Genomic DNA, 17,446 nt, shown 5'->3' with positions numbered 1-17,446 from the left:
AACTCACCACACAGAGCACAAGCTTCTTGAATTGAGTCTCTCCTTTGCCATGTTGTTCCCCTCACCCTACTCACAGAGTCACAGCACTGTTTGGATTGGAAGGGACCCTCAAGATTATCTAGTTCTAACCCCTCTGCATGGGCAGGGACACCTTCCACTAGACCAGGTTCATCAAGGCCCTGTCCAATCTGTCTATGAACACCTCCAGGGTGGGAGCATCCACTACTTACCTAGGCAACCTGTTCCACCCTCACTGTAAAGAATTTCTCCCCAGTAGCCAGTCTAAATCTCCCCTCCTCCAGCTCAAAACCATTCCCCTTTGTTCTGTCACTGTAAGCCCTTGTGAGAAGTTGCTCCCCAGATTTCTTGTAGCCACTGTCAGGTACTGGAGCCCTCTTTCCTCCAGACAAAACTCTCACAGCCATAGGGGAGGTGCTCCAGCCCACTGATCATCTTTGTAGCCATGCTCACTTTCTGCTTGTGCTACAACTTGAAAAATCTGCAGCCAAATTCTGCATCTTTCTCTTAGTTCTGGTAAGAGAATTTTAGGGTTATTAGTTCCTAATAAAAGAGAAACAGCAGTAAAATCTTGCCTGGGTGAGGATTTTTCTTATGTTGCAGTAGCTAAGCCCTGGCAGACAGTTCTGTTGCACAGCATAATGCATTTTCACAGAATTGTCAGGGTTGGAAGGGATCTCAGGAATCACCTAGTTCAACCCCTCTGCTGTGGGTAGGGACACGTCACACTAGATCAGGTTGCTCAGAGCCACATCCAGCCTGGCCTTCAAAACCTCCAGGGATGGGGCTTCTACCACCTCCCTGGGCAACCTGTTCTACTGTCTCACCACCTTCATCCTAATGTCTAACTTAAATCTGCCCTCCTCTAGCTTGGATCCATTCCCCCCAGTCCTGTGACTACCAGACACCCTAAAAAGTCCCTCACTAGCTTTCTTCTAGGCTCCCTTCAGATTACTGGGAGTTCTAGCATTATCCATGAATAAGAGGGACCTTTCAGATGAGGAGTGACAGAAGCTGCTTTAAACTGCATGAAGTGTATAAACTGAAAAGGACACAATGCATACACAGACCTGAGCTCAGGTGGCATTACCTGAGATAATCTTGGATAGGCTGATGTGCAGGAGAAGGCACACATACTTCTTGTCAGAAGACTCTTTCTGCTGAGCTTTCCCCTCTTTCCCTCTGTTTGAAAACAGCACCAAGCCAGCTGGCAAAGAATCAACTCTCTACAATCCATCTGTGTTTTTGCAAGCACTCATTGTGGTCAGATGCCTAATAAAGTTAAGGGTAATTGGCTTTATATGTTATGATGTATAACCTTGCTTTTGGGTTCAGTTCAAGGCTGTCTCGCAGCCCTGCAGAGTCATTCTAACACAATGAGCAGTTTGTTACTGTTTCCTTAGAACAAAAGTGCCAGATGAAGTTCTTGGAGTGGACCACAGTTGATGGCTGCTTTTGAAGGCTCTGCAATAAAGCATAATGGCAGAACCTGGAAGTTCTGAAGTATAAAGGACAATAATTTGGTCTCCAGAGAGAGGAATGTCCCATGTGGTCACTTGTCTGTGCTCCTTTTCTTTCTTCCCAGGGAATTCCTGTTTGGACAGATGACCAAGTTTTGATCAGTCTTTACTGCCATATCCCTTATCAATTCCTGTCACTCTTGCACTGCAGGCCCTTTCTTTATATTAACTATCAACCCTGTTTGATGACTGCTGTCTTAAATGAAGCACACCTTTAAGAGTTACCTTTTCACCTGTGGATTTTATCGCTGCTTCTGAATGTATCAGCCTATGGCCCTGCAACCTGTTACTCATTCCAGAGGCTCTCTGGCTGAGAGCACTCTTCCACCACCACCACACCTCCTTCCCTAATATTTCTGTGATAGTTCAGAACTTGCAGCTTCAGGCTCAGAAACCTGAAATTGGAGGCCATCACAGGGTGGGCCACAAGGTGGTCAATTAGTGGGCAGAAACGAGGTTGGTCTGTAGGGTACAGCATTTCTTGGACTGTCTTTTCAGCTATTTAACCTCCTGGGGCATGCCTTCAGCAGAAGAATACCCTTGTCTGAACACAGCTGTGGAGGCTGCTGTTAGAAGTTCAGGATATATTAAGATGTAATTTTAGCTATGAAAGTAGTAGGTCCTGCTTCCTTCTTACAAGATTAAATTTGGGGGTTTTTATTGGGCCTTAATTTACAGTGGCCAAAATAGGAGTCTGTAATTTGCTTACTCTTGCTTTAATCTTTCAGAAGTCTCTTCAACTGTTTCTAAAAATGACTGAAAAAAATCTTGAGCAGCTGGGAGTTTACTGCCTGATGTTTCCTTCTTCCTCCCCCACTAAGCTGTTGCTGATAGGACTCTTCAGTAGCATTTTGAAGGAAATAATGCAATGCCTGGAAATACATTTCTGAGCTTCACGTTATCCCTGCTCAGAGAGTTTGGGGTTTTGAAGAAGGGAGGTTTATTTTCTTTCATTTTCCACTAATGGTAAAGACATTCAGCTAGTTGCTGGTGTTCTGGCAGCGGAGAGCTGCGTCTAACCAACTGCTCGTGTGTTCTGCCAAGGGTTTACAGCCTTTAGATACTTGCACTGAGTTCAGTAAGCAGCCACCACAGATGGGAGGTGTTGAAGAAGAGAACTGAACTACCCTGTGAAGAGTAAGAAATAACTGAGGGCTGGTCTGGAATCCTGTGTAAGTTCTGCTTGGTTTGTTTTAAATGCAGGTGTGAAGCACAAATCCTTCTTAACAGCTGAGGACTGCTTTGAGCTGGGAAAGATTGCGTACACCGAAGCGGACTACTACCACACTGAGCTCTGGATGGAACAAGCTCTGAAACAGCTGGATGAGGGAGAAGTGTCTTCTGCAGATAAAGTCTACATTCTGGACTACCTGAGTTATGCTGTGTATCAGCAGGGGGATCTGGCCAAAGCCATGATGCTCACCAAACGCCTTCTGGAATTAGGTATGTGAGAGAGACTGGCAGCTCTATGGAGGTGTTTTCTGCCTCCTGTCGCTGCTACCTTCTAACCACTTATTGGTCTCAGTCACTGCTGCCTGAAGCTTGGATCTCTTGCTGTGTCTGGCTTTGTTGTTCTGAGATTGCTCCCCCATAGGTACAGGCAAGAATGAAATTAAATTGAAACTGAATTGGGGGATACCAAAATGTCTGCAGATGATTGAAATGCAAATTGAGCACGCTTGAGATGAAAAACTTGGAAGAAGAATAAATACAGAATGCAATCCAGGGAGCTAAGATTCTGTTTAATGAAATAAGAGAAGTGGTTATGCTTGTGTAAATATTGACGGTGTAGAGGATGCCCTGGGAAGTTCAGAACTGAACCTAATGCAGCAAAGGCTAACAAGAATCATTTACTAATGAGCTGAAGCTAATTCTGCAAGCTTAGTAGTTGTTAAAAGCTTTGTCACCAGAAATCTTAATTCTCATCAGGGAGGTTTTTAGGTTTAAAGCCAGCTGTGCTGTCCCAGCTCTCTCCCTGTACTGCTCCCTTGTGTCTCCTTCTTTCTTGTGAGATCAGCTGGAATGGCCAAACCCTTTTCCTTTTGCTTGGACCTCTGTGTCTGCTGAGGATCCTGCCCTCACAGTAAGTGGTTTCTTACTGATGAAGAAGTTGAAAAAGCCTTGAGAGCTCTTAGCTCTGGAAGCTCACTGTGTTTTCCTGCAGATGAGTAGGGATATGTGCATGCTGCAGGCTGGCATCGCTTCCAGCTCAGCCTGGAGTTTCAGCTGTCCCGTGAATGCTCTCAATGCAGAGTAGATGTTTCCTATTTCTCTTTGAGAAGCAGTGGTGTGCATGTTTCCTCTTTCTTTTGTGAATGGCCTGTTCTGGATGCTTCTGCAGCAGGGAACTTGCCAGTGATAATTGTCTGTTTCCTCGTCACTAGATCCTGAACACCAAAGAGCGAATGGAAACATGAAATACTTTGAATATATCATGGCGAAGGAGAAAGAAGCAAATAAGTCTGGTACAGATACAGAAGACCAGGTGGAGAAGGAAACTGAGGTTAAGAAAAAGGATTACCTGCCTGAGAGAAGGAAGTACGAAATGCTGTGCCGTGGGGAGGGTCTCAAAATGGTAAAGTGGAGTAGACTGTTTTCAAACGTATGAGACCAACTGTAACCAAACCCTGTCAACAATTTGTTTGTGGCATGAAGGCAGGGAAGTGTTTCTAGCAGCTGGCTGAGGATTAACATCTGTTGGATGTCTTCCCTCTTTCATTCTCTCCAGCAGACCAAAAGGAATGCTGCTGCAGGCTCAGCTGGTGAGCCTGGGTGTGCTGCTTCAGTGTAAGGAGCTGAGTAGGGATGCTGCAAGTCTAGGTCTGAGTGTAGTGCTTCAGCGACAGCTGTTTGTAGTAGCACCATGTTGAGTACTGCTTGTTGCAGAGTAAGGGTCACGTCCTCAGAACACTCATTTCTGAAACTGAAAGCACCTCTTGAACTTGAAACACAACACTAAGCATTGAAAGGGGATCTTCTCAAAAGGGTGGGGCCAGGCTCTCTTCAGTAGTGCCCAGGGGCAGAACAAGGGGCGGTGGGCACAAACTGGAACCCAGGAGGTTCCATATGAAGAGGAGGAGAAACTTCTTTGTGAGGATGCTGGAGCAGGCTGCCCAGACAGGTTGCAGAGTCTCCTTCTCTGGAGGGATTCTCAATGTACCTGGTCCTGGGCAGCCTGCCATGGGAGGCCCTGCTTTAGCAGGCAGGTTGGACTGGATGGTCCCTTCCAGCCCCCACCATGCTGGGACTCTGATTAAGGTATGGAAAGTGAACTGTTCCTGCCTCATTTCTTGGGGCTGCGTCATGTAGCGGTTCTCTGCTGATCTTCTGTTCCCCCTTGCTCGCAGACTCCTCGGAGACAGAAGAGACTCTTCTGCCGCTACTATGACGGGAACAGGAATCCTCGCTACATCCTGGGCCCTGTCAAACAGGAGGACGAGTGGGACAAGCCTCGGATCGTTCGCTTCCTGGACATCATCTCCGATGAAGAGATAGAGACTGTGAAAGAGCTGGCAAAGCCCAGGGTAAATGCCTGCGCTCGTTTGCCTCGTGGGCACGCTCGGCTCCACCTGGGGGTTTCTGTATGGGTGTGTGGAATTCTCTCTCCTCTGGAACACCGATGTGTGCGCGGTGTGTCACACATTGCTTCTCTAACCTTGTAGCTCTTGGTGATGGTCTCTGAAGGAGACAGTGGGGAAGCTGGAGGTTGTGTGTGGCTAAGAGGGCCAGGTAACAGCAGTGCAGGGCTGTCACACTCTTCTGGCAGACGGTTCTGGTGAGCGCTGTTTCCAATCAGGAGAGTGCTGTGCAGCAGCAAACCAACCTCCTGCAGCTAGGTTGTCTTAACGCATATCTAGCTTTTGGTTGGTTGTCTGCTTTTCTGGTTTAAGTCTGTGCTTGCCCAAGTTGTGACATGGGGAAGAGTGCTGTCCAGAGAAAGACAGCTATTGCTCTGCTCCTGGAATGCCACCTCATTGAGTAGACATGAATGAATGGTGGTGTTCTCCACTCAGTACTGATTTCTGTCATCTGGGCTTGGAAGTTGCCTGCAGATGAGAGCTTTAAGAGAGCAGTACTAAATCAGCTTCTCATTCACAAAACCAGCCCTTCAAATCCTATTTCAGAAACTGGATCCCAAGGTTCTTGTTTCTGAATCCAGAATAATCTGGGGCAGAGTTAGGAGGAGCGTCCAAGGTAAACCACAAACTGATGGGGTTGTCCTCTGTACAGTTGGTGTCATTCTGCATCTTAGGAGCCACACCGAAGATGTAGTTACATGGATTTCTTTTTCTGTCAATTGGTTACATCTATAATAAGACAAAAACTTACAGAAAGGCAGTTTTCCTGCCTTTGAAATTTGTCTTTAGCCTAAATGGCTTTTTGCACAGAGAGAGCTGAGCAAGCAGAGATGAGGGGGATAAGTGCATTAATTATAGGGCAGACTGTTAGCTTGGTCTGCTGTAGAGGAGACCAGCTGTGGGCACACTGAAAATGATGCTATCCTTGGCTACTGCACTGAGTACTAGGTAGCCTGGAGGTGATGTTAAAACTTGCTAGAGGCTGATGTGTTGTATTCTGGAGGCAGCTTTCTGAGCTGTAAGCAGGAAGCACCAGCAGTTCTCTTCACTTACCTGTAAACCACCTCTTCCTACTCTCCTGTCAGCCAGCCAGGCTGAAAATCAGAGCCCTGCTTGTCTCTAAGTGATTAAGCCCCTTTGTTGCTGCAAAAGCTGTGGCATTCTGTCTGTGGGATAGGACTGAATCATTTCTTTATGGAGAAGAAATGAGTCTCAGCACTGAAAATAAAACCCTGTGAGCATGGTGATTGCACCTCCTGAACTTGCTGAGAGAATTGCTTCCCTGTCAGACGCTTGGCTTGTGGCAGGGACTTGGAGGTTCATAGCTCATTAACCTGGAAGCATCTGCATGCAGTTAGCATTCCCTGTATTTCCTATGGCCCAGGCCTTGCAGGGCTCATGGGTGAGTGTAGCAAGAGGATTGTGGTTTGAAGACTAAAAGGTCATCTTCTCCTTCCCTGAGCTCAGGATGTTGCCATCGCTGCCTTTCAGAAGTCAGTGCTGTCTGTTCTGTGCCCAGCCTTCTGCTGTGCTGGTGGGATGGAGCCTGGGTTACTCAGCTCTGGGAGCCTCACAGGAGTTGTAGGTCGTGTTTTGATTCTTCAGTGCATCTGTGTGGGATGAGAGGAGAGGCAGCACACTAAGAGTTCCCAGCACCTCTTCCTGTTGGCTGGTGTGATTTACTTAGCTTAGTTTAACAATAGAGAAGTAGTTCTCATTGTTTGGGACTCAGTCTGTCATTTCGTGCCTCTTCCAAAACCTGGGCTCCGGAGCTCAGTCTTCCCGGCAAGGAGTGCTGGAGCATGTCTGAGAGCTCCTGAAGAAAGCTAAGGGCACACAAGGTTATGTGTTAGGGATGGTATCAGGTAAAGAGAGTGCAGCAGAGGGGAAGCAAAGCCTTGAACCAGGAGTTCTGACTCTGTGTCCTGAGGAGCGTGGTGTGTGTGTGTCCATGAGCCAGGCGAGTGGTGTTAGAGGCCAGCGTGCTGCTTTTGGTGCTGAAAGAATCAGAAAGGTGGAGTTTGATTCATCTTTGCCTCGTGGCAGATCAGTGTAGCCTGGATTCAGTTAAACTGCTGAAGCCCTGGTGCTGTGTGCAGGGCAGAGCACTGACCAAGGAGTGCTCTGTACCTGACAAAGGAGCGCTCTGTACCGCTTCCAGCAGGTGCTGCAGCCTGGAGGAGGTGAGAGCTGCTAGCTCACTTGATTGAGTTGGCTGCTGTTCTTGCTGCAGACATGGAGACATTGCTCTTGGAAAACTTGATCCTCTCCATCGCTCTGATCAAAAAACACACACCTAAAACCCTATCTTTTAGTGACACTGGAGACTCCTCCTCTTTCCCCATCACTGCTTTATGAACTTCCACCTTCTCCCTAAAAGGAAAAACCACCACAGGAGGTGACAGGGTGGCTTGTGGGGTGGCTGGCATGACATTCCCCACCCCAAGTAGGCTTCTGAATGGTCGGATTGCTGTGCTGCAGTATGTGCTTTGTAATGCAACTATTCTGATGGTTCGCTTCACAGCTGAGGCGAGCCACCATTTCAAACCCCATAACGGGAGCCTTGGAGACGGCACATTACAGAATTAGCAAAAGGTAAGAGAGCTCTCTGCCAGACGTGTTGGTGCCTTCTGCTCATTATGGGGAAAGAAGAGGTGCTCTGAAAAGGCAACTTTAGGCCACCCGTTGATGACTTGCAGATCTGTAACAGGCTGTTGCTGCTGAGTTTCTCGGTCTTTCCCTTCAGCTAGAAGTTCCAGGGGGCAAAATTTGGTGTCTCATTCTAATGCATGTTCTCAAATGATGATCTGCACAAGAGGCAGTGTGCAATCAACATGAAAAATGCTTGATGCTGTAAAACTTTGAGCAGAATCTAGCTATTTTTAATTTTCTCTTCCCCTTGCTCTTCTCACCAACACAAAGTTGTCCTCCCCTTCCTTGTACAGTCCAGCAGAGCACTTGAAGAGCCTTTTACCTTGTTGTAAGAGGTGTTTTGAGTCCTCACTGCAGTGAGTACGTTCAGTACTCACACAGCATCTCGCTGTCCAAGATAATCTCATACTCCTGTCTGGGCTCTTTGACCTCCTGCTGACACAAATCTGGCTCATTTTCACCAGCTCGTCTAGTGAGGGCTGCAGGTCTTGAATGTAGCCAATGCTTTGCCATAACTGGCTGTCTCTAGAAGACACCACCTACCCCATGCCCACCTCCCCTGGTTTTAGTAGTGGTGATTAAAGACTGGCTGTGTGCTCCATCAGCGTTGAGCCAAAAGGAGTGAAACTTCTGGGTGAGGAGGAATTGCCTGGGAAACTCAGCATCAGAAACTACTCACAGAAAGTCTCTGCTTTGAGAACAGGAAAAAAAACCCAAAAGAAAGTAAAAAGGATTTTTAAAAGGAGGAAAAAAGTGAAAGGACAATCTGACCAAATTTTCTACCCAATTTGTCTTGATTTGGCCATGGCAGCTGCAGTTTCTGTTGCCCTTCTAACATTGCTGATCTGAGAGCATTGCATTCCATCCAGACCAATCGGAACCCTTGCAAACACCAGTGGCTTGGCACAAAAGCAGCCGACTAGGTGGGTAAGCCTTTGTCCTTTCTCTTTTTGTAGCTCAGCCGTGCTACTGTTCATGACCCTGAGACTGGGAAACTGACCACGGCACATTACAGAGTCTCTAAGAGGTAAGGGGAGCGTCTGCCAAAGGTACAGCTGACCCAGGAAGCCTTCTGGGGCTGTGCCGCTGCATCTCTAAATGGGGGCAAGCCAGGGCTTTGCATAGCTTCTCTTAGCAGAAAGAGAGTGGCCTAAAGCAGACTGAGCTGTTGCATAACAAAGCAGGCAGTCTGGGCTAGAAAACAGTTGTGTGTTAGTGGCAGCCAGGGTGGAGTTGCCCTCTTGCTTCGCATGCCCTGTCTAGTGCAACTAACACACTAAACGCGCTGACCAGCAGCGCGCATCGCCTCTGCCAGCACGCTCCAGTGTTGGTCCTTGCTGCTGATAGCTGGTGCTGGAGCTGCTGCCAGCTGTGGGAGCAAGTGCAAAGATGAGCTGGGTGATGATTTTAAAGCCTTTTCTGCTTTAAGTGGTCGAAAGCAATTGCTGCTGTAGTGGAAAACTAACGCTCTTGCTGCTTCCTTCAACAATAGCCTGCAGTTACAATTTGGTAGATTGAGCTTCCAGGGTTTTTAATGAGCTGTGACTTTCTTTTCAAAACCTAAAAGTGCTGCTTCACAGTCCTGGAGCACCAGTTAGCTGATTCAGGAATGATTACAACTCATGGCAACTAGAAAACCATGGCAGCACCACGCCTTGTGGCAAGTTGGAAACCGATTGATTTTTCTTTTGTACCTTGGAACTGCCTCTCCCCTTCAGCTGCTGCTCGCCCCTCAGGGGATGTGCAGGGAGTGGCAGGCCTTTGGAAGTTAGCTATGAGACGTTTGCTCCTTAAAACTACCTCCACAGGCTCCTCCAGGGTGACTCTCGGAACTGATGTCTTCCCGTTTGACTTGTGCTGCATTTAATGGTTGTTTGCTTTTAGTCTTCAAGTCTGTCCCTGTCCTGTCTACCTACCTCTGTTATCTGTGGCTGTCCCTTCTGCAGAAGGCAGCACGTGTTCAGTCTCTGGGGCGTTGGACTCTGAACAGACCTCACTCTGCCAAACTTGATGGGCTAGGAATAGGAATGGGAGAAGGTGACCAGCTCACTAATGGAAATTGAGCTGTGTCACTGGCTCCTGTCTAACCAGATGGTTCTGAGCAAAAGGACTTTTTATTTAGAGTCTTGATTTTCCTGTCGTGGGAAGTGTGATGCCTTGAGACTATCACAGATGCCACAGTCAGGAAAAATAGCACCAGCCACCACCCCTGATTAGAAGCTGATTCCCTCCCCAGTATGTGCAGCTAGAGCCTGTTTCCCCTCTGTTCTCACTGGCTTTGTGACATGACTCCTGGGGCTTTAATCTGGCATTAACTGGGTGCTGTGCCTTGCCTTACCTGTGATGAAGGGTAAGGTCAGGTGCTGCTGCTGCTTCCTTGGTAGGTGCACTGCAGGCCTGGGATATAGAGCCCTTCTGGCTAGTACTTGGTGAATGAGACCCCTTAGGTTTGGGGCTCAACAATGCAGCACCTGGGGACCTTCTTCCAACATAGCTAAGGAACCCACAGAAATGCATCAGACGTTACTGAGCTGTTCTGTATCTGGCTGGGAAGTGGTGTAAGAATTGCAAGCAGCCATACAGCACAGTGCCGGGTCAGAGAGAAGAAGTTTTTGAGGGTGGAGGGAGACTTTGTGTCCCCTTGCCTGTGCATTTCTCCATGTGCAGATTGCTTAGGCTGTATGTAATTCAAAAGAGAACTTGACAGTAGGAGGTGAAAGCCACCCTCAAGAGCCCCCAAACCAGACTGCTTCAGATGGATCACGTTTTTAACGCTGGGTCACTGAACTTCTCTTCCAGACCCACTGGTAGAAACTTCGGCTGCCTGCTCGAGCAGTTGGAGCTGGCTTGGCTTCCAGATGAATCATTGCTCCTGAAAACCCCAAAAATGTTCACTTTATTTTTTTAATAGCTGACTGCCTTCCCCCTCCAAACATTCTTTCCTAGCAAATGCACTCCTAAATGACAGCATTCCTGCCTCTGAGAGGACTACTGTTCGCTCTGCGGTACGTGGCAGGCTGTGTAGCAGAGGGCGCCTCGCCAGCAGCTCAAGGAGCACCGTTAAGCCATGCTGTGTGCAGGACCAGAATAGACTCAGCTTCTCTGACACCACTTCTAACGATGCTGCTGGGTTTTTCTCTCTCCTCCCAGCAGGCAGGCAGAGCTTGGAGCATATGATGTTCAAGTTTCCACTTCAGAAATATCAGTCTGGGCTTTTATTCGCTCCCCGGTGTGTCTCTGCTAACACTTTCTACATACTAAGTACACTTCAGAAAGTTTTTAAACATAAAGGGTAGTATTTTGTGTGATCAGTGACAATAGCAATGTTGAAATTCCCTGGTGCAGTGCTGGCATAGCTGAAACTAAGACCTTTGTGATGTCTGGTACTGGACTAGCTAGTGCAGCTGAAGGTGAGCCTTGGGGTGCCCACGCCCATGTGTGTGTCGTGTAGCTCTGGACAGTTGTCTGGAGTGTTTGGTTCCTAATGTACTGGTCAGTGTGAATTATTTCTGCATTGGAGTTTTTTGTGCCATTAAAAATCCCTACTAAGATCCAGGATAGTTGAGTTATGGTTGGACTCAATCTTAAAGGTCTTTTTGAACCTTAATGATCCTCTGATTGCTGATACAGAGTTTTGAGAGCGAGGTAACTGTGATGCCTGCTAGCTGGTGGTAATATAAAAGGTGTGAAAAACCAGGCCCTGGTGTGAGGAAGAATAAAATCCATCCCTCAGCAGGATTTCAACAGGCTAATGACATTCTTTCAATGCCTGTAAAGTATTAGCTTAGTTCATGGCTGGCTTTTTGACTTGGCCAAGTGGCACACCAAACTACTCTGTGCCACTGTAGTCAGGGAGCTCTGGGGTTTGGTGTGCTAGTGAAGAAAACACCAAAGCGTCCTGTAAGGCAGGGCACTCATACCTCATACTGCCTTGCTTGTGAGCTCCCAGAAATAGGCTTGTCCCATTTTCTGTGATGAAGTTTTCTGTCCATAGTAGGCTCACAGGTGTCAGCTAGTCAGAGATGAGACAGAGCTCATCATACAACTGCCAGATGAGTGACTTCACTTACCAAGTGTGCATTCACTGAGCATGCTGCCTCTGCACAGACTGGAAGGAAAAGGCTTACTGAGCCCCGTTTAAGGCTGTTAATTCTGCATGACATATGCCACTGGTGAGGGAGTTTTGGCCTTTGATAGACAAGAGGAGGGAAGAAGATGCCTTTGTGTGTGAGGAATACCTGTTCTAAATGGCTGTGAACTGGGCACTCACACTGCTATCAGCAAAGGATCGTGGCTGAGCCTACCAGCAGGAGAGGGCAATGTAGGACAGGTTGTTGCAGTCAGTGAAGGCTACCAGGCACAGCCTGCAGTAACAGAAGGCCCTTGTGCAGCCTGAAAGCAATGGGTGTGGGTTGTGCAGCCCCTCCTGAGCCCTCTGGCCTCATGGAAGCAGGTTTATGATGCTCTCAGGGTTAAATGGTGCTGTGACTCTTCACACTAAACTGTTCAGCACCACAGGCCTCCCCCTGCACTGCCACCAGCTGACAGGCTGGCACCTGGAATATGCTTACAGTTCCTTGCTTCCTCCACCTTTCATAGACTTTCTTTGTGTAGCAGGGCTATTAATTCCAGTTAAAAATACATATAGTGCTTTCCCTTCATGAAAGGATGCAGTATTCTCCCTGCTGAAAGCACCCATTGCCATTTAAATAACCAGGAGAGGAAGGAGGGTTCTTTTTCCCCCCTTCTTTATTTCTTGAGGCCTTTCTGCACAGACTGGACAGAGGTAGCTAGAGCCTACATGTGGAAGTCAATAGCTGTTGGGGCTTTTCCTGTGTGCAGCATGGGAGGTTAGGACTGCTTGTGACTGTTACCTCCTCAAGCTGACTGCCAAGCATGTGGTGGCATAGCTGGTTTCTTCACTGGGGGAAAGTAGGCTTTCTGTGTTCTCCTATCACCTTAAATCAAGCAAGGCTGCATTGTAACACTTCCTTTTACTAACAGTGCTGAGAAGTGGATGAATCTGTGTCATGTTTGTGCAAGTCTGTCTCAAGGAACCTCATTTCCCTCTGGTCTATTTGTCATTGAAACCCCCAAATATGCTCGTAGAGATTCTGTAACCTGTGTCAGTGCCTTGTGTCATGTGTCATGCTGCTGCTCCTCCCAGCCCAAGTGTTTTGGGGTTTTAGTTTACCTACCTTAATTCAGTATTCACGTGTTTGGGTGAGTAGAAGAATACAAAGCTGTACTTGCCAGCTGGGCTCTGAGGTTATTTCTGTCCAACAGCCTTGGAAAAGCAGCAGGAGCCACTGCTGAGCCCCAGGGCTGAGTCAGGTGCTGAGGGAAAAAGGAAAAGATAAAACTAGCTGTGAATTAAATTGAATTCTGCTGCAAAAAGGGGGAAAAACAGGGCCCAGCTCATCTCACATACAGCATTATCCATGCTAGTGATTAAGAGGAGATGGCTGAGGGAGCTAGTGAGGAGAGGCCCCCAGAGCATGCCCAGAGGAAGGGTGAAAATGGAGGTACATGGCCTAGAATGGGATGAGTCAAGCAGCAAGAAACCCAAGCACCATGTGAACGGGTTTTAACAGGGAACAAAGACAAAGGGTGGCTGAAAGGGAGGTTTACCTTTTTTGAAGAGCAGAATGTTTCTCTTGTAAAAGAGCTGGAAAAAAAGCCTTTTATTTTCCCTGGAACTGTGGGGCTGACCCCTCACATTTTGATTATTTTTTTAATCTGTTTAATTTGCAAATCTACTTTCTGTGTACTGGAAGCAGCAGCAGGGAGGCCTCTTCTTCCTCTCTGCATCGCTGTGTACCTGAAGTGTGCTAATCATCAACTTGGCAATAGGCTGACTGGGTAGAAACTGCTGGGCAAGGGAAGGGGGTGCAATATTTAACTGTGTTCAGAATGCTTTGTAGCAGCACTGCAGAGGTGAGTGATGTGACAGGCCAGCTCCCAGAGCGCTTGCCTCGTGTGGAGGAGCTGAGTTACAGCCACACCGACTCTGGTCACACTCAAAGTCACTCGCCTGGTCCCTTCCCAAGTGTTGCTTCCAAAGGTGGGGTCTGAACAAGCTGTTTGGAGTGGGCAAGAGCCACAGTGGTTTGTACCTGGTTTAGAAAAGAGCTTGAAGCAGATGTCACTGCTTGGAACACTTCTTCAGTCAGTCAGTAGTCCGCTATGGGAAGTGACTGTTAGAGATCCTTCACCTGGTGTTCTCAGGGTTCCTTCTAGGAAACATGTTTGTTAGATGCAGGTCTTCATAATGCCCTGGGGATAGTTCTGATCACCCTACCAAAGTCTCATGAAGTAATTGCAGCTGTCACTGCTGGCTTCCTGCCTGTGACTACCCTGCTGGGTTCATTGTTGTGTTTCCCCCCACATTAGTGCCTGGCTGTCTGGCTATGAAAGCCCAGTGGTGTCCCGCATCAACACAAGGATACAGGACCTGACAGGACTTGATGTCTCCACAGCAGAGGAGCTGCAGGTAAGCTGTCAGGACAGGCATGGTGGTGAATGTCCACTTTTGGGTGGCTTTGTGTGCATCACTGTGCTCACCCTGGTAGAGCTGGCGAGGTGGCCACAAATATGCATCCAGCCCAGGAGCAGTGACGTGAGGGCTGGTTTGCAGGCCGGGGGAGGAACTGAGGCAGGGTGTTACAGGGAGGAGGAAACAGAGCTGGCTTTGCAGAGCTGTGGTTGCTTTGGTGGACAATGGAAAGGGGGCAGAGAATGAAGGTTTAGATTAGCCATTCCACCCTCAGTGCTGGAAGGCCAATGGTGTGTGTCTGGTGTCTCTAAAGGGAGGAAAGAGTGACTGTCACCCGAGAAGAGTTTATTTCAGAAGCACTTAATTTTATTCATCTGGTTGAGGCTTTTAAGTGAAGAGCTGCTTTGGTGATTGTGAGAAAGCATGAATACCTAGAAAGCAGAGCACCTAGGGAAAGTGCTTCCTGAAAACTGTTGTGCTGCTCTGTCAAGACTCCTGATACAAAATGCCCAAGCATCTGTTTGAAAATTGAGGTTATGAGCTCATAGAAGAGATGAAATGAAATCAATCAGCTGAAGGGACACTGGATACTTCTAATTGGCATGGAGATAAAGTGACTCAAACTTGAATGATGTAGAAGTGCTGTGCCTGTTTGGAAGAGAGCCAAGTCTGCAAAGTCTCTGTAGAAGAACATTTCTCTAGCCCAGGGAAATTCCCAGACTCCTTCCCTGGAGCACACTGCATGGTGTGCTGCTGCCAGTCTTGGATGTGCTGCTGCTCTTGTAGCCAAGCATCCTGGGGCTCCTCAGAGCCTGTAGTTGTCCAGGTCTGCAGGAGCCTGAGCATTTTGATGGTGAGGTTCTGTTACCTGTGAGTGTCTAGGTCAGACAGCAGCAGGTGCTCAGACATGGGACAATGTCTCTGCCATTCAGCTGGGTGCAGACAGAAGAGCTTTCAGGGAAGACTAACCCTGGGGAAGGGAAGGTTCTGCTGTGGCTTTGCTGGGAGCTGGTGTCCAGTCCACTGCAACAGCAGACTAAAGGGCTGAGACCCTACAGCTCAGAGTCAGGCTCTGGCTTGATGCTGATGAGGAGTCTGGGTGCAACCAGAGCTATCTCTGAGTGAACCCAGTAGGACTTTGCAGCACACATGCCAGTTTAACTGGCAGAGACTTGTTATCTCCTGTGGCTCTTTAAACTTCACCTATCAAACAGTGAGGGTGGTGAGGCACTGGAACAAGTTAACTGGGGAACTTGTTTCTGGATGTTGTTTCTGTTGGAGGTGTTCAAGGCCAGGTTGGACAGGCCCTTGGAGGAACCTGGTCTGGTGAAAGGGGGTCCCTGCCCATGGGAGGAGGGGTTGAAACTAGATGATCTTTAAGGTCCCCTCTCACCTAAGCCATTGTGTGAGTGTATGAACAAAAGGGTTGTAGGTGGTGGTCAAATCCGTGTCTGGGTACAGTGCTGCTTCACGAGCTGTTGTGCTTCTCCTTTCACCGTAGGTAGCCAACTACGGAGTAGGAGGCCAGTATGAGCCTCATTTTGATTTTGGAAGGGTAAGTCCTGTTTTTTCCACCTCTTTCTTCTTCACAAGCACTGTGTTTCTCTTTTTCAGGTGGCAAATTATGGAGTGGGAGGACAGTATGAGCCCCACTTTGACTTTGCACGGGCAAGTAAAGAGAAAGAGGCGAGCTAGTCACCCGGTGAAGCCTGGGCCTTCTGGCTGTGGCACAATTTGTGTTCTGCAATGTGTATTCCATTTTGTAGCTCTTCAGCTTCTCTACTCATGTTAGTGGAGAAAGCCCTCTAAACCACCAGCTGAACTGATAAACATGTTAGCCATTGCAGAGCAAGGAGGCTTTTCTGAACAGATGTAAGTAAAAAGGGATTATTGTGAGGAGATGACCAGCAACAGCCCTTACCAGAGCCAGGGGCTCTAAATCTGAGGCCATGTCTTCAGAAACACTCCAGCTGGCCAAGACCCTGGCCATGTGCAGCAGCTATGTTTAAAATCAGTGCAGGATGTGCAGCTAAACTACCCAGACTCTGTGTCTATCCTGTGCTCCTGGCACATGTGGCAGATGATGGTGGCAGCACCTAACATACATGCAGGTAGAGAAGCCACTGAAGGAGCTTCATAGCATTGGCTGCATGAGGCACAGCTTAAGGCCCTCTTTTTAAGGCAGGTTTTGGGGGTGGTGTAGGAAAGCTTCTCTTCACCTTACCCTGCAGGCCTGCCATGTGGAGGGAGAATTTTTTTCCCCTGTAGCCCAGATGCAGACATCTGGCAGGCTGGGAAAGAGATATTGGAAGTGTCTGTGCTCTGTTACAGAGCTGGGAGCAGTCTCAGGAGGTCTCCTCATCTCCCCATCTCCCCATCCTCAATTTTTTTGTTTGGTTTAAATTCCCAACCTGTTTCTGTTCCAGCCTGAACTGTAGACTGCTGGGAGTGATGCCACTGCATTCAGTTGGTTATTTGTGTGTGATTTAACACCTTCAGGTTAGCCTGACACTGTGAAACCAGCCACCAACTATTAATCAGAATCCCTGCTCTCTGAGCATGTGCTCAAAAGCATTGCAAGTGATTAACAGCAGTTTCTGTTTGGAAGTGCAGGGGTTAATTGATTGCTGGGATTCCAGCAGACACAGGGGGCAGGTTCTGGAAGTGAAAACCAGAGGTATGACAAAAGTTGTGCCATAACCCATCCACAAGGGGTTTTGTTCTTGTGAGCCGAGTGACAAAATCCTCATAGTTGCCCACCTGGCTCACTTGCCTGTTAGCCTGTTCCAAGCTCCTGCTTGCTGAGCAGCACTCGCCTTCCTCTAGCTCTAATCAAACAGCAGCAGTGATCTGCTCAGCCTGCCTGGCACCTGCAGCCCCAGAGGGAGTTGAGAAAGGGGGCAAGGGCCACAAAGGCAGGACCAGCCCCAAGGGAGCAGGGGGCAGGCTTGGGCTGTAGCTGGTTCTTGGTGAACCAGGGGCTCCAGAGATGCCCTCACTGTGCTCCTCTTGGCCAAGGACAAGCAGGGATGAGCGAGTGTAATTAAATGATTGAGTTTTTGGCTGTGAGGAGGATTTCTGCACTAATTCTCAGACAGCACAGCTGAGCAATTTGGGCTCGTGCCTCCTATGGGGTTTCTAAGTGCCTGGTGTAGTGCCATTGGTGGAGCCACTCTAACTGC

At 48.2% G+C, this 17,446-nt stretch overlaps 1 protein-coding gene across 4 annotated transcripts in view; it reads left to right on the top strand.

Annotated features, from left to right (window-relative positions):
• Window positions 1-17,446, top strand: part of P4HA1 (prolyl 4-hydroxylase subunit alpha 1) — a 38,784-nt gene that overhangs the window by 14,570 nt on the left and 6,768 nt on the right. For 2 of the 4 annotated variants that reach the window (XM_054174790.1, XM_054174787.1), the window contains exons 6-11: window positions 2,742-2,981; window positions 3,923-4,113; window positions 4,886-5,062; window positions 8,725-8,795; window positions 14,162-14,261; window positions 15,766-15,819. In XM_054174790.1, the coding sequence (XP_054030765.1) occupies window positions 2,742-2,981; window positions 3,923-4,113; window positions 4,886-5,062; window positions 8,725-8,795; window positions 14,162-14,261; window positions 15,766-15,819 (833 nt within the window). Of the gene's footprint in view, window positions 1-2,741; window positions 2,982-3,922; window positions 4,114-4,885; window positions 5,063-7,640; window positions 7,712-8,724; window positions 8,796-14,161; window positions 14,262-15,765; window positions 15,820-15,878; window positions 15,933-17,446 lie in introns of all 4 variants that reach the window. The other 2 variants (XM_054174789.1, XM_054174788.1) reach the window with 2 other exon arrangements.

The sequence above is a fragment of the Dryobates pubescens genome, chromosome 30, assembly GCF_014839835.1.
Source record: "Dryobates pubescens isolate bDryPub1 chromosome 30, bDryPub1.pri, whole genome shotgun sequence".
NCBI lineage: Eukaryota > Metazoa > Chordata > Aves > Piciformes > Picidae > Dryobates > Dryobates pubescens.
Note: the sequence above shows the minus strand (reverse complement) of the source record. Positions and strands in the feature narration are given on the sequence as shown.